At 41.9% G+C, this 15208-nt stretch overlaps 1 protein-coding gene across 1 annotated transcript in view; it reads left to right on the plus strand.

The window, feature by feature from the left end:
• The window catches only part of LOC126263187 (nucleolar protein 9), a 49183-nt gene that overhangs the window by 16967 nt on the left and 17008 nt on the right, over positions 1-15208 (plus strand). Inside the window, exons 5-6 of the mRNA XM_049960244.1 lie at positions 7941-8069; positions 12316-12489. Coding sequence (XP_049816201.1) covers positions 7941-8069; positions 12316-12489 — 303 coding nt within the window. The remainder of the gene's footprint in view (positions 1-7940; positions 8070-12315; positions 12490-15208) is intronic.

The following is a 15208-nucleotide window of genomic DNA, read 5'->3' on the forward strand; positions in this document are numbered from 1 at the left end:
TACGGTGTCTGCTATAATGGAATGTTAAAGACAACTCACAAAACCCAAAGAAACTTGGAACATTGTGAAACTGTTAATGGCACAGTAATTAGTGTTCAGATACTCATGGATGGCGTAGGGTGTGAATCTGAGGATAACAGTGTAAACGCAGAAATGTGTACCTCCATTTTCCATTGAAGGAACGAGGTATACTGCTCCAGTTTAACACTCACACCACAGCAAAGGTGAGCAATGTAAGTGGCAGAGGCATGCTAAAATCACTAAAACTGAACAAGGCCCCAAGGCATGAGGAAAATTCCACTATATAGAATTTGCATCTGAGGTAGCCTCTGTTGTAACCATAGTATACCATAGATCCCTTACACAAAAGACTGTGCACAATAATTGGAGGAAAGCATAGGTCACACCCATCAACAAGAAGGGTAGCAGAAGTGATCAACGAAAGCACGATCCAATCTCATTAACATTCATCTGTTGTAGAATCTCAGGACACATTCTGAGTTCAGACATAATGATTTATCTCAAACACAATGTCCTCCTCTGTACCAACTGTAATTAATTCCAAAAACATTGGTCTCATGGACGAAACTTGTGCTTCTTGTATGTGACATTCTAAAAACCAGGGATCAAGTCAGTCAGGTGGATGCAGTTTTTCTTAACATTTGAAAAACATTTGACTCAGTACCACATGAATAGTTACAACAAAAGGACTATAATAATGATGAACTTGCAAATTGTGATTATGGTCCCACATCAATTGAAGAATATTTCAGAACAAATGAAAATTTGTGCCAGTTGCGAGCGGTCACCTTAACCTATTTGGCTATCTTCCAGAAGCAGCCACTATCTCCATTTGTCTTTGTGTTTACTCTCCCTTGTGCTCCTGGAAGTGTGCTTGGATAGCCAAATGGTTAAGGCAACAATTGAGAAAACCGGGTTCAAGTCTCAGTCTCACATAAATTTGCATTTATTCTTTCTGAAATATTCTAAGCTGATATAGAACCATAATCACAATTTGAGAGTTCATTCTGTATTGAAATATTATGAGGAGGATAGGTTGCTACTCACCATATAATGGAGATGAGTCACAGACAGGCACAACGAAAAGACTGCTAAACAAGTGAACTTTTGGCCAAAAAGCATTCTTCTAAAGTAGGCAACACACACACACACACACACACACACACACACACACACACACACACACACAAAACACTGTCTGTAGTCGCTGACACCTGACTGCGAACGAGAACAATACACTTGATGTGAGAAGCGATCTGGGTGGTAGGGTAAGGAGGAGCCTGCGTCAGGGAGGGGAAAGGGTATGTGATGGTAATGTGCTGCTTGTGTGAGCATACAGGGATGTGGTGGGTCAGCTAGGTGCATTCGTGGGGTTGGATTGGAGGGGGAGGGGGAGCAGAAAAGGAAAGAAATGGGGTGTTGATGGAATAAAAGGCTGTGTAATGCCAGAGTGGGAGGAGGGAAGGGGACAGGTGAATGAAAGACAGTGACCAATGAAAGTTGAGCGCAGATGGGTTATCGGAACATAGGGTATATTGTAGGGAGGGTTCCCACCTGCACAATTCAGAAAAGCTTGTGTTAGTAGGAAGGATCCAGATGGTACAGAATCTGAAGCAGTCATTGAAGTGAAGAACATTGTGTCAGGCAGTGTGTTCAGCAACTGGGTGGTCCAGCTGTCTCTTGACTAGTTTGTTAAAGGTCATTTGTGTGGACAGATGTCTTGTTGATTACCATGTCCATATAGAACACAGCACAGTGGTTGCAGCTTTGCTTTTAGATCACATGACTGCTTTCACAGGTAGCCCTGCCATTGATAGGATAGGTGTTGGTCATGACCAGACTGGAGTAGGTCTCTGTATGCTCATGCAAGCATCACTTTATCATCCCCCACTTCTACTCTGCTATCCCTCCCACTCCCTGACCCAGCCTTGTTCATAAGGTGCCTTGCAAGTAGAAGCACCCATGTGAGCACAGGTGTGAATGCAATCACTCACACTACAGCCATTCATCTACATGCTTGCCTCTACTTTCATGTAGGGCAAGCGCATTAGCACGGCACATAGGTGCAAGTTGTGTAGGTATAAATGCAACTTTACCTCACCACCCAGATTGCTTCTCCCATCGTGCGCAGTTGTTCGCAGTTTGGCCTTGGCGGTCAGAAAAGTGGTCATGTATGTGTGAATTGTGCTTGGGTGAATGTGCTTTTAGATGTGGTGTCTGCTTTAGAAGAAGTTCTTTTGACCGAAAGGTGGACTGGGAGAAGGAGAAAAGGTCTTTAACAAGTTGACCGCCATCCCCCCTCCATATCAAACCTATCATCCACCAGCAATACCTCCACTTTAACAGCGGCCACCCATTCCACACCAAGAACTCCTTTGCATAGAACATAGCCACCTGTGGCCGCCCCATCTGAAATGACAATCAGACCCTCTCCAAATATACCAAGGGTCTCACTGAGGCCTTTGCAGACCGAAATTACCCTCCCAACCTTGTACAGAAACAGACCTCCTGAGCCTTATCTCTCCAGTCAGCCAGCACTTCCAAGAATCCCACCATCCAGCCACGAAGGAGCATTCCCCTCGTGACTCAGTACTATCCAGGACTGGAGCAACTGAATCATATTCTCTGCCAGGGTTTGTCATTCCCTGCAATGAGGGATATCCTACTCATTATCGTTCCAACCTCTCCTACAGTGGTTTTCCACTGGCCATCGGACCTACACAACATCCTTTTACATCATTAGTCCACCCTTGCTCCTAACCCCATGCCTCATGACTCATATCCCTGTAATAGACGAAGAGGTAAGATCTGTCCCATACATACTCCCACCACCACCACCACCACCACCACCACCACCCATTCCAGTTCAGTCACAAGCATCACCTATCCAATCAAAGGCAGAGCTACCTGTGAAAGCAACCATCTGATCTACAAGCTCAGCTGCAACCACTGCAGCACATTTCACATGGGCATAATAGCCACTGAAATGTCTGCGTGAATGACCACCAACAAACTGTTGCCAAGAGACAACTTGACAACCCAGTTGCTGAGCATGCTGCCCACAGCAACATTCTTCACTTCAGTGCCTTCTTCACAGTCTGTGCCATCTGGATCCTTCCTATCAGCATCAACTTTTCTGAACTGCGCAGGTGGGATCTCTCCCTGCAATATATCCTACATTTGCATAACCCCTCTGGCCTCACCATTTGTTACTGTCTTTCACTCACGTGTAGCCTTCTCTGCTCCCACTTAGGCACTATACATCCTTCTTTTCCACCAACACACCCACAGTCTTTTTACTTCTCTCCTTTTTCAAACTCCCTTTCCTCCTCTGTCGCTGTCCAACCTCCCGATGGCACATAGCTGCCCTACACTGTCACCTCCACGTCCCTGTATGCTCACATAAGCAGCACTTTACCACCCCACACCCCTACTGTCCTATTCTCCCCCTCCCTGCCCCAGCCTTCTCCTCCCTCTCCCAGCCACCTCCTTATCCCACCACCCAGATACTTCTCCCATCATGCGTAGTTGTTTGCAGCCCAGCCTCGGTGGCCAGAGATAGTGGTCATTTGTGTGCTTCCGTGAATATGCATCAGAGTGTGCTGTCTTCTTTAGAAGCAGCTCTTTTTGTAGTGCCTGTCTGCAACTCAACATCTTGGCTATATAGTGAGTAGCAATCGATCCCTTTCATATTGTCATTATTACATCCTGGATTTTTCATTGTTTGATTTAATTCTTAATAAATGTGGCTGTTGATCAGCGGTGCAGTGTCTCAAGACACTGCATACCGTAACAAGGTAGTGACGAAAGAAAACAGCGTCTCAAGCTGTGCCAGAATCATGCTGATATAGTGCGAACATGTAGGAGAGTAGACACCAGTACAAATGGAGATCTGGGTCACTCTTGGAAGCGGTGCTCAGATAGCCGAAGTGGCTAAGACGACCACTTGCGACAACTGGGTAATCCAGGTTCGAGTCCCAGCCCGGCGCAAATTTTCATATGTTCTGAAATATTCTACACACTACACTGCACTATAATAAGGTCTATGCCTCTTATCTTGCATGGTGAGTCATCAACAGGTGTAGAAATAGCTTCAGGCTTGTCGCAGGGAAGTGTGTGTGATCCTTGCTGTTCATATTGTATATTGGTGAACCAGCAGACAATGTTAATATTAACTTGAGATGATGGTGTTATCTACAATAAAGTACTATATGAAAAATGTTGCTCAAACAGATTTTGATAAGATAATGGTGTAAAACATTGGCAACTTACTGTAAATGTTCTGAAATGTAAAACTGTGCAATTCACGAACTGTAAGAACGTAGTGATACTGTGACTACAGTATCAGTGGGTCACAATTGGCATCATTCAACTCGTACTGATGTGTAGGTTGGACACTGTGTTGATTTGAAATAGAATGATCACATAGACTGTCATGGGCAAGAGTGCATTATTGTGTTGCTACATTGACTAATATTTTTCCCACTGTTGCAATTTGCTACCATCTCTACCTATTTATGTGCAGTATGTACCAATTATTGATCCTCTGCATGTCTGCAGAGAAAAGAGAAAATAAATAAATGTTGTCAATTTTCCATCCAACTTCACTTTTGTGATCATTCTCAAATTTTTTAGAAAAAGTAGCATAAGCTCAAACTTCTGCTAAAGGGTTCTGACATTGAGAAGGCTAGCTACACATACAGTGAAAATGGACTAAATTCATTAGACAGTACATTACAGGCTACTGGTATATTTTGTGATGTCAGTTTCTCATGTATATACCGGGTGGTTATAATTGAACATTACCTACTTAACACCTTATAACACAAAAACCAATTACTGTATGAGTACCAAACTTGGTAGCATTAATGTCAAGAACATGGGAAAGAGAAATAATTTAGAATCAATTAAATTGAAACACTTTTAATGTTGTGCTACGATACATCGTACCATTACATACCGGTACCATTACTGTCCATAGGTACACTGGCTACCTTTTCTTGATATGCTGCTCTTCAGATCTGCACATGTGTGAATGTTCCCTGATAAACCCTGTCCTTCAAGTAGCACCACAACCAGAAATCACAGGGAGTGAGATCAGGTGATCATGCTGGCCAAGCTTTTGGAAACATCAGCTGATAATTTGATCATTTCCAAATGTGTTTCAGAGATGCAAGTGAGCTCCACAGTTTCATTAGCGATGTGCAGTGGGGTCCACATCTTTGAATGAAAACTGTTGAGATCAATGCATCTCTCTCCTGTAGGGCAGGTATGACATGCTGGTGAAGCATATCGCAGTAATGCTGGCCAGTCACACTGCACGGCTTTGGTCCTTGAGTGCCAACCTGTTCAAAAAAGAATGGGCCAATGATGAACGTAGCCGTGAAGCCACACCATATGGTGACATGTTCACCAACCAGAGGAACTTCATGCACAGTGACTGGAGGTCAAGATCCCCACACTCGGCAATTCTCTGTGTTCGCCTCATCTGTCAGAGAAAAATGAGCTTCGTTTGCCAATAGGATGGTCCAGGGCCAGCCCTCGTCAACTTCAATCCTTGCGAGAAAGTGGAGAGTGAAGTTAGCATGTCGTTGCACATCCTGTGGTGCAAGCTGCTGTACAATATGGATCTTGTATGTAATCCAGTTGAGAATGGTTCGAAGCAACTTCCATACAGAGGGCCATGGGATGTTCAACTGTCGTGACACAGCATGCATGCCACCTGACAATCGGGAATTGCGTGCAGCGTTGTCTGCCATAGCAACAGCTACTTCACCAACCACCTGTGGTGCAACCGGTTGTTAGCCTCTTACCAGAGAGATGCCCAGTTCTCCAGTTGATTCGAATTTCATCATGATCTGCACAGCAGATGGAGAAAGAGTACCATTTCGTAATCCAAAATTGTTAAGGCTTTGCAAATTGACCACACTGACTATGCAGCAGCAGCAGCAGCAGCAGTAGTAGTAGTAGTAGTAGTAGTAGTATTGACAAACTGCCTATTGGCTTCTGTCTCGGGTTCTTCGGCCGACGTTCATCTAATGATTTTTCTGACGTTTCGCCAGCACGAGTGGCTGGCAATGGAGGGTGAAGCTTTGACAATGCCAGCCACTCGTGCTGGCGAAACGTCAGAAAAATCATTAGATGAACGTCGGCCGAAGAACCCGAGACAGAAGCCAATAGGCAGTTTGTCATTTCGTTATCCTTTAGCTGGCGATATCCTCGAAGTGCAGCTGCAGCATTACTATTGTTTTGATAATAGAGCTTCACCAATAATTCCCTGCTTCTTTTGTCCAAGCTCATGTTGAGACGTCAACAAGTGCACTGTGACTGGTCAGGTGTGTGAGACTATGAATCCCGATGACTGATCACAGCACCTGGTGGCTGTAGTGACGCATGGAAATCATGCACTCCAACTCTGGACATTAATGCTACTAAGTTTGGTACTCATATGGTAATTAGTTTCCATGTTATAATGTGTTAAATAGGGAAATTTAATTACAACCACCCGGTATATCAGTGACCTTACATCAGTTTACATTATCATGTGCGAAGTTTTTTTTTTTTTTTGTTTGCAGGTGATACGAACATTGCAATAAATAGTAAATCACGTATAGTCTTAGAAAGATCAGTGAGTGAAATTCTCATGGACATTAATAAATGGCTCCTAGCCAGTTCTTTGTCTCTAATCCTTGAGTCTGTAAGAGACCAAATAGGATTATGAACATCTGGCATTTACAGAATTAGTTCCAAGTATGGGGTTCAGTACATCGGCCATACACATCGTGCATCTCACAGTGATGTTTGGAGCATGGGAAGAGCAGTTGCCTCGGTTAAACTTCAAAGCTGTGCTGTGCCAATGGCTTAAGGGGTTTGGTCATCAAAAAGGCATTACAAATTTGATTATATGAAAGCCCAGTAGTCTCAGCTGAGCTCTGCAAGGGATTTGGCATTAGCAAAAATACATCAGGAATGCTGTAATGTGAAAGTGGCAGAGGCAGTGTGTGCAATAGACAAGCAGCACGAGGACTCAACACCTAGTACCCTTGCACCCTGCCAGTCTGACCTCCCACCCCCACCCTCTACCCATCCCGCCCCCTGGCCCCACCACCACTGGCCACAATATTTCTTCCAGAGGCAAGCAATTGGCCCACCTGTTGGGCCCTGAGCAGACGAGTATGTGGTCCAGTGGCTATAAAGGAATGAATTGTACTTGAACATAACACTTCACCTGAAGACAATGATTGGGAGACCCGTCAAAACATTGCGACATCTGACACTACAATTTGGCTAATAACCTGAGAAGATTTCATTAGTGAAATTCAATGATAAAGCCTGCATACCCATAATGCTTTTTGAACATCACTGCTGCCCTGTGCAAAATACTTAATTCCTTTAGCTAGCATGTTCCCTAAGTTGTATATTTAAGTTTAATAGTTAGGTGCACTTACTTTTCTTCTGTAACTTGTAGTTCCTTTTTTGCATTTGCAGACATAAAACACAGCCTTTCACTTCACTGATGCAGTGCAGCATTCGCCACGTGGCCAGCTTATCTTTCTGAAATCCAGTTAGCAATGTCGTATGCTTGAATTTTAGTCAGGTATCTGATCCCTCACTTCTTCTTCTGACCTACTACAACAGATTTCCACCAGGGTTAATATGAACATTATAATGGTAGTTGTAATTAGTATACAAATTGAGCTCCTCTCGAGCTATTGTGCTCAAGAATTTTTGCATAACTCTTTAAATATGGCTTCTCCTTAGTGTTCAGTAAATAAATTATATTGTAATGTCACTACACAGAATCCTATACAGCATTCATTACTTCCTTGGTTGTTTTTCAAGACTTCCATCCATTTTTGAATTTATTACAAATAGCAGTGTGTAACATGTAATGATGGGTGTAATGTTTCACTGTGCAGCTGGAGAAGATATTTGACGAATTGTCAGGCAAGCTAAGTGAAGTGCTGTCTGCACGTCATTCTGGTGTTCTCTTAAGCCTTGGCCAGGCTTGCCAGCGTCTCGGGATACAGCAGCATCGTTTTATGAAGGTGAGAGGACACTGTCAGCCTTACATCTGCTGATACTCTTTTTATCCCTAGTTAAATATTTATGAAAATGATGTTAAGAGTTTAAGATGAAGGATAGCAAATATAACAAGTAAACCTAAGTCATTAATGCATTTTTGCAATCACGTCGCCACGCGGGATTAGCCGAGCGGTCTAAGGCGCTGCAGTCGTGAACTGTGCGGCTAGCCCCGGCGGAGGTTCGAGTCCTCCCTCGGGCATGGGTGTGTGTGTTTATCCTTAGATAATTTAGATTAAGTAGTGTGTAAGCTTAGGGACTGATGACCTTAGCAGTTAAGTCCCACAACATTTCACACACATTTGAACATTTTTTGCAATCACGTCCCAATGTGTCAGGTGTTATTTGATGGCTGTAATATGTAGGCCTGTACATAAAAAAAACTAAGGTAATGTTGTGTGCAGCACATAAATATGCTAGTTAGCTAATTGTTAACTTGAGCAAGGGACTCCTGGAGAGATTGATAAATTTTGCTATCTCAGAAGTAGAACTGAAAGATGAAATATGCCAGAATTGCATGAGGCAAAATGTATTTCTATTGAAAAAAACACTGTGAAGACCAAGGTGTGGATCTTGAGACCAGAAAAAGATTCGTGGAAATCTGCTTAGAGTACAGTCTTTTGTAGGTGCAAAATGTAGACTATTGGGAAAACAGAAATGATAATAGGTACAGAAGTGTTTGAAATGTTGTGTTACAGGAGGCTGTTAAATATGAGGTGGGTTGCTTAATAAATGAAGGAGTCATGCAACGAGTCAAAGAGAAATTTTTTTTATTTAAGTTGTAGTTTATCTGTAGTTGAATGGATTGAGGGCAGCATACCAGTGTAACAAAAGAGAGTATTTTGGGTTTTTTCAGACTATGTTTTTTGTGACCAGTCAGTTAGACAATGTAATTTTTATAGGCTACATGTATTTCAAGGATTCACCTAGCCATTTTGAAAAGTGTTTCATTCACATTCAAGACCATCATTATGGTTTGCACAGCACCCGACAATGATGACAGTGTTCATTGTTAAATGAAATTGTGCAGAAAAATTAACCTGGCTGGACACCTGAAAAATTACACCATCCATCGGTCTTGTCTGCATAACCCCACGATTCATACTTGCTTTTTATTTTACAACAAAACAATAACCAAAAATTTTTCCTTTTGCTTTGAGGTGTCATGACCTTCCTAGGAATAATTATTTTCTATATTAACAGTAATGTTGTTATAACAAGGGAATGTGTTATGCATTCATTGTAAGGACATCAAAAACTGGTTTTCCATTCCATTGCAAGTACACCAACTCTTCATATACAAAGGGTTTAAATGCATGTCCATATAAAAAATGAATACAGCTTTTTTATTTCAAATACAAATTGTTTTTTCAACTTCGTCCCTGTTTAGAGTTATATGCATTTCCCAACATCCTAGACATTTGAAGCCCTCCAAATAAACACGAATAGCAATTAGACAGCGAGGAAGGGGTGGTGCACAAGATGGCAGATCATGCAAGACATGGAGAACACTTTTAAAAAGTGTGGTATCAATCTCAAAGACAAGCAGAACTTTTTGTGTTTTATGTTCATGAACTGGAAGCTACTCAGCATTTGACACTCAACTCGCTTCAGTGAATCTGACTGTTTGTCAGTGAGAACACAATTGTCATCAAATTGGCGTTGGCAGAGTACCATAAAACAACAATTAATGGAAAGAGTGTTATCCTAAAGAATTGGCCTATGTAGATTCAGTATATGAAGTTGTGCCAGTAAAATTTAAGATAGTGTGTATAGAATACGTCTCGTAAGAGTTGTTGGGCACGTTTCCTGATGTTTGGCAGATATTTAAAATTTTATGTTTGCAGTGTGTTAACGGAGTCAACCCAAACCAATACATTCATCATGTGATTCATGGGACATTCAGCATTATCGTAAATCATCAGTTTCTTTCTTATTACAATTTTTTTTGTAGATTATAATTTTGTGTGTGCGTGTGATAGAGTTTTCTAAATTTAGTCTGGTGCAGTAACTGGATTAATGACATTTACTATCAGATACTAAAAAACATTAAGAATAGTGACAATATTATGAAAAGGATAGTTTATACTCACTATATAGTGGAGATGCTGAGTCCCAGATAGATACAAGAAGTCCAGCAGCAACTCAGTAACACTGCTGTGTGGCGGTAGCAATTAGACAGCGAGGAAGGGGTGGTGCACAAGATGGCAGATCATGCAAGACATGGAGAACAAACATTCTGGGGAAAACACTTCAAATGTGATAACTGTATTGAGCTGCATTAGTAATTTGGCTGTGTGGCTTGCTCTTGATCTATCTGTAACAACAGCAGACACTGAAATGTGGATAAACATTTGTTGGCCCTGTCTGCCTTGCCCCACATGACTTTTCTCGCATCTGATCAACATAGCATTGCCTGGCCGCTACCGGCTTGCAGAAGCCTGTACCATTGACACATATTGTTAAACCAAATATCGCACTAAAGCAATTCATGACTTCTCTGTTGAATGGATACACAAAATATTAGTGAGAACAAAATGTGAGCACAGAAATCAGCATCTGAAGCTATTAAACAGGAACACATCACAAATGCCCCCGCCGTTGTCTGACAAAGCACATCTTAGACCCACCTGGTGGCTGGAATCACTGCTAGGAGATGCCTCATGGTGTTTTATCATGGTTGATTCTAAATATTAGATTGATGAATAAGTTTGTAGCATTTTTTGTTTTGCATGTTGGTATTCCAATTGCTATGGGTTTATTTATCAATTGTCATTTTTTATTTCTAGTTCACTATTGCTATTTTAGTTTATATTTTGCCATTAGGAGATAGTGAGTGGAGCTATGGATGCTAGAAAACGGAGTGCCAAGTGGAGAAATCAGAACATTTCCAACATAATCTTCTGTTTGGGTTCAAGAGGGGGGTGACAGCAGTGGAGGCAGCCAGAAACATTGGCACCACATATATTTTGTCATTTGGAGATAGTGAGTGGAGCTGTGGACACTAGAAAATGGAGTGCCAAGTGGAGAAATTGGAACATTTTCGACATATTCTTCTGTTTGAGTTCAACAGAGGGTAATGTCAGCAGAGGCAGCCAGAAACATTTGAGAAGTGTATGGGGATAATACCATTCGACAGAGCAGGGCAGGAGAATGGTTTTTCCATTTGAAGGAGGATCTTTTTTTTAGACATTAGTGACTCTCCACATTAAGGAATCTGTTCAGGGTTTGATGATGATCGTTTAAATACTTTAATCCACACTGATCCATGTCAGTGTACTTGAGAACTGGAAAATGTGATCCTTCCACCATTGTATGACATTTTCATGCTAAGGTAAAGGTTAAAAAACCAGATGTATGGGTACCACATGCCCTAAGCAAAAAATCAGCTGGTGATCATATGTGATTCTCTGCATGCTCGTTATCAGTTGGCTTGTGAACAACACTGACCATTCCTATCCTGTATTGTTATTGGTCATGAGAAAGGGTGCCTTTATGTTAATGTAAGGAAAAGAAAGAGATGGATGAGCCCAAACAAACCAAAAACTCCCCATACATAGACCTGTGGGAGTCCTGAAAAGGTAATGTTGTGCATCTGGGGAACAGCGGCAGTGTAGTGTACTAAAATAGCTTCCCCGAGGTTTAAACCATCACTGCTAACATTTATTGTCAACAACTGAGATGTTTTGCAGACACAATCCAGGAACAAGGACCAGGAAGACTGTGTGAAGTGATGCTACTCCACAACAATACTCCCCTGCAGTCTGCTAGACTGACAAGAAACATTGTACGTGAGTTGTTTGGATGTCATTCTGCACCCACCTTATTCAACTGATCTCTCGGCCTCAAATTTTCACCTTTTCCACTCTGTGTCAAATAATCTTCAAGGAACTTCCTTTCCAGATGGAAATTTGTTCCGAACATGGCTCAACGAGTTCTTCACTTGAAAACCATGTGTTGCAGAATCGAAAAGTTATCCCGCATAGGCAGACCTGTAAATAGTGGAGGAGAACACATTCTTGATGTATAAAGTCTCTGTTATCTTTATCTGTTGTGTTTATTATACTTACAGAAAAACACCACAAACTTATGCACAAACCTAATATTTGAGGGACTAATCATAAAGTTGCTTGTTGCGTTCTTAGATCAATAAGCATTTCTGTTGTATTTCAAAATAGCTTGCATTTATAATTTTGCTCATTTCATTTTTAGGAACTGTTCCAATGTTTTGAGTGTTGGGAACCTGATGACGGACAGATAAAATCTGTGTGGCAAATTGCCACGTTAAAAAAAATTTCTGAAAATGACTCGGAACAGAAGGTGAAAGTTCAACTTCATGGGTCGCTGCTTCTTCAGGCACTGCTATCTTTCAAGAAGCCTATCAAGGTAAATATCTATGAGATAATAGCACATTCACAATGTGATATGCTCTAAAATATATGAAAAATAACAAAGAAAATTGTCAAAAGAGAAAATGTGTTTAATCTTTTGATTGCTGTGTACACTTACAGCAGTCAGAGAGCATGATGCCCAGATGTGGTTCACTGCTACAGCAGGTCAATGCTGAGCTCTTGGTGTGGTTGACTGCTGTAGTGGTTTTGAGGTATGCATTTGGTCGTCATTTAGCTGTGGTGGAATACAAGGCCCATTTTGATTGCAGTGCTGCTGACAGACTCTCAACATACCTTATCATTTGCTCTTAACCCCTTTTTTTGTATGCTTTTGATGGAATTTCACTATACTTTATTGTTTACTATAAGCCCAACAAATGGAATTTCGATAAATGTCCTGCAATTTCTGACAATTTTATAGTTTCGTGTTTGGTTGTTAAACTATGTTGTTGCTGCAAACTGCAGTGAATAGTGTTAATATTGTAAATAAACACTACTAAATCCCTTAACATGTGTCCAGGCCTGAAACAATAAAATATTGAGTAGTGGCTAGTGTGTTGGAAATGTGCAGCCCCTAGTATCTGATGAGACCCACAAGATAACACCAAGGCATGGCTGGAAAGTCCCACATGTTACAGTCAAAGGACTGTTGTAGAGCTTTTAAAGATTCTGAGCTGTAATAAATTATTATATACACAGTTGTAGAGAATGGTCTACTAATTTGGGAGGTTGGGGGTTACAGAAAGTTGTAGCTCCTACACATCAGCAAAAGGCTAATCATATCAGTAGTGCATAATAACATGATTTTGTGAATATCCAGGCAGGAGGGTGTACGTCTTAATGAATGTCTGCCAAGAGACAGTGGGATAAAAGCTACTTCTTTGTAGTTGTTGACCTGGCTAATAAGACAAAATGGATAAGTGTACAAATATAGTGCATGTCACAAAGTATTGCCCATCTAATTCATTCCCTAAGAGAATCTGTTCCATACTCTCAAGTAGAAGCAAACTTTTTCTTGCTCATACTTTGTGTAAATCCCAGCAGTTGAAATATGTACTGGTCTGAACTTGCCACAGTGCTTACCAAAGTACTCTTTCTGACATCATCATCATCTTCTTTGATCGAACAGTCCACGCGTGTACTGCCAGTTCATAGTGTCCAATGGGCACAATGTTTCAACAATCAGATATATCACCATCATTAGGTATGCTGATCATAGTGTCCAATGGGCACAATGTTTCAACAATCAGATATATCACCATCATTAGGTATGCTGATGAACTGAGCTCCTGAGGGTGTGTGGCCAACTAATATCCCCTGCCCCCACAAGCCGCTACGTCCACAGCTGTGCGGCGGCGGTCGCAGGCACACTAGTACCAGCATCTGTGATAGCATTGATGTAAGTTCTCTGTCCCCCTGGTCACCAGATCAGTTTGTTTGCTGAGAGTCTTCTTAATTAAACCCAGTGCTGGTTCCCAAGCCAAGATTATAGTCGCAATCTCGGTTGATGAGATCATCCCTGGTGCTAATTTCTATGGCCTCTAATGACATTTTCCCAGTATTTGGAAGTTTGTGCAAGATTCTGGTACATTCCGTGTGTACTGTCTGTGCAATGTGTGTATCCCACATTGACATGGAATCTGGTACACACCAGCATTCTACAAACTGAGATCATCTTTGATGATTCCCAATAATGCTTGTGTTTTATAGGGTGGGCAAAGTTGGGTGGGCAAAGTTTTTAATTGGTGCTTCTTCAATTTTTCCCATTTTTTCCCAATAGTGTACCTCTGTATGGCATAAAGGCAGTGGCTCCCTCTTTCTCTGTGACTTCTTCTGTCTCCAAAGGTTGTACTGTTGCAGTGGAGCAGAGATGGCGTGTCGTCTGCCATTCTGGGTATCTGTTTTTTCAGAATACAGTTCTGAGGTGTTCCATCTCCTGGGGCAGGCACTCTGCATCTGAAATGGTGAGTGCCCTGTGTTTTTAGTACCCCATCCCCCTGTGAAGGGTGGCAGCAGCTGTCTTCATTGAAGTACTCCATATGCAAATTCACAGCCACATGTGAGAGTGAGGTGCCTATTGCAACTCCTTCCATTTGCTCATAGTATTCTCCATTAAACAGAAAATATGTGGAAGTCAAGACATGCATGAAATGGTCGGTGGTCCTCTCGCCCAACAGAAGGAGTTGCAATCGGCAGCCCACTCTTGTCTGTGATGACGAATTTATATAAGGAGTACTTGAGAAGGAACCCCTGGCATCATCCATATGGAAACCTACACATTTTTTTCCATTATGTAGATGACACATTCATCACCTGGCCCCATGGCAGAGACAAACTCCTTGACCTCCTTACACATTTGAACTCTACACATCCCAACATCAAATTCACTATGGAGACCAAAGTAGAAGGAAGATTACCATTCCTGGATGTCATGATCAAGAGAAGAGCTGACAGTGCCCTGGGCCATGGTGTGTATTGGGAGAAAACGCAAACTGGCCTGTATTTGTATGCAGAGAGCTGCCACCATGCTTTGCAGGGGAATGGGATACTAAAAACACTAGTACTCGGGGCGCGCACCATTTCAGATGCAGAGTCCGCCCCAGAAGCTGGGACACCTCAGAAACGTATTCTGAAGAAACAGGTACCCAGAATGGCAGATTAGGTGCAATCTCCACCCCACCACAACAGTACAACCCGTGGAGATGGAAGAAGTC

The sequence above is a fragment of the Schistocerca nitens genome, chromosome 6 (genome assembly GCF_023898315.1).
Source record: "Schistocerca nitens isolate TAMUIC-IGC-003100 chromosome 6, iqSchNite1.1, whole genome shotgun sequence".
NCBI classification, from domain to species: domain Eukaryota; kingdom Metazoa; phylum Arthropoda; class Insecta; order Orthoptera; family Acrididae; genus Schistocerca; species Schistocerca nitens.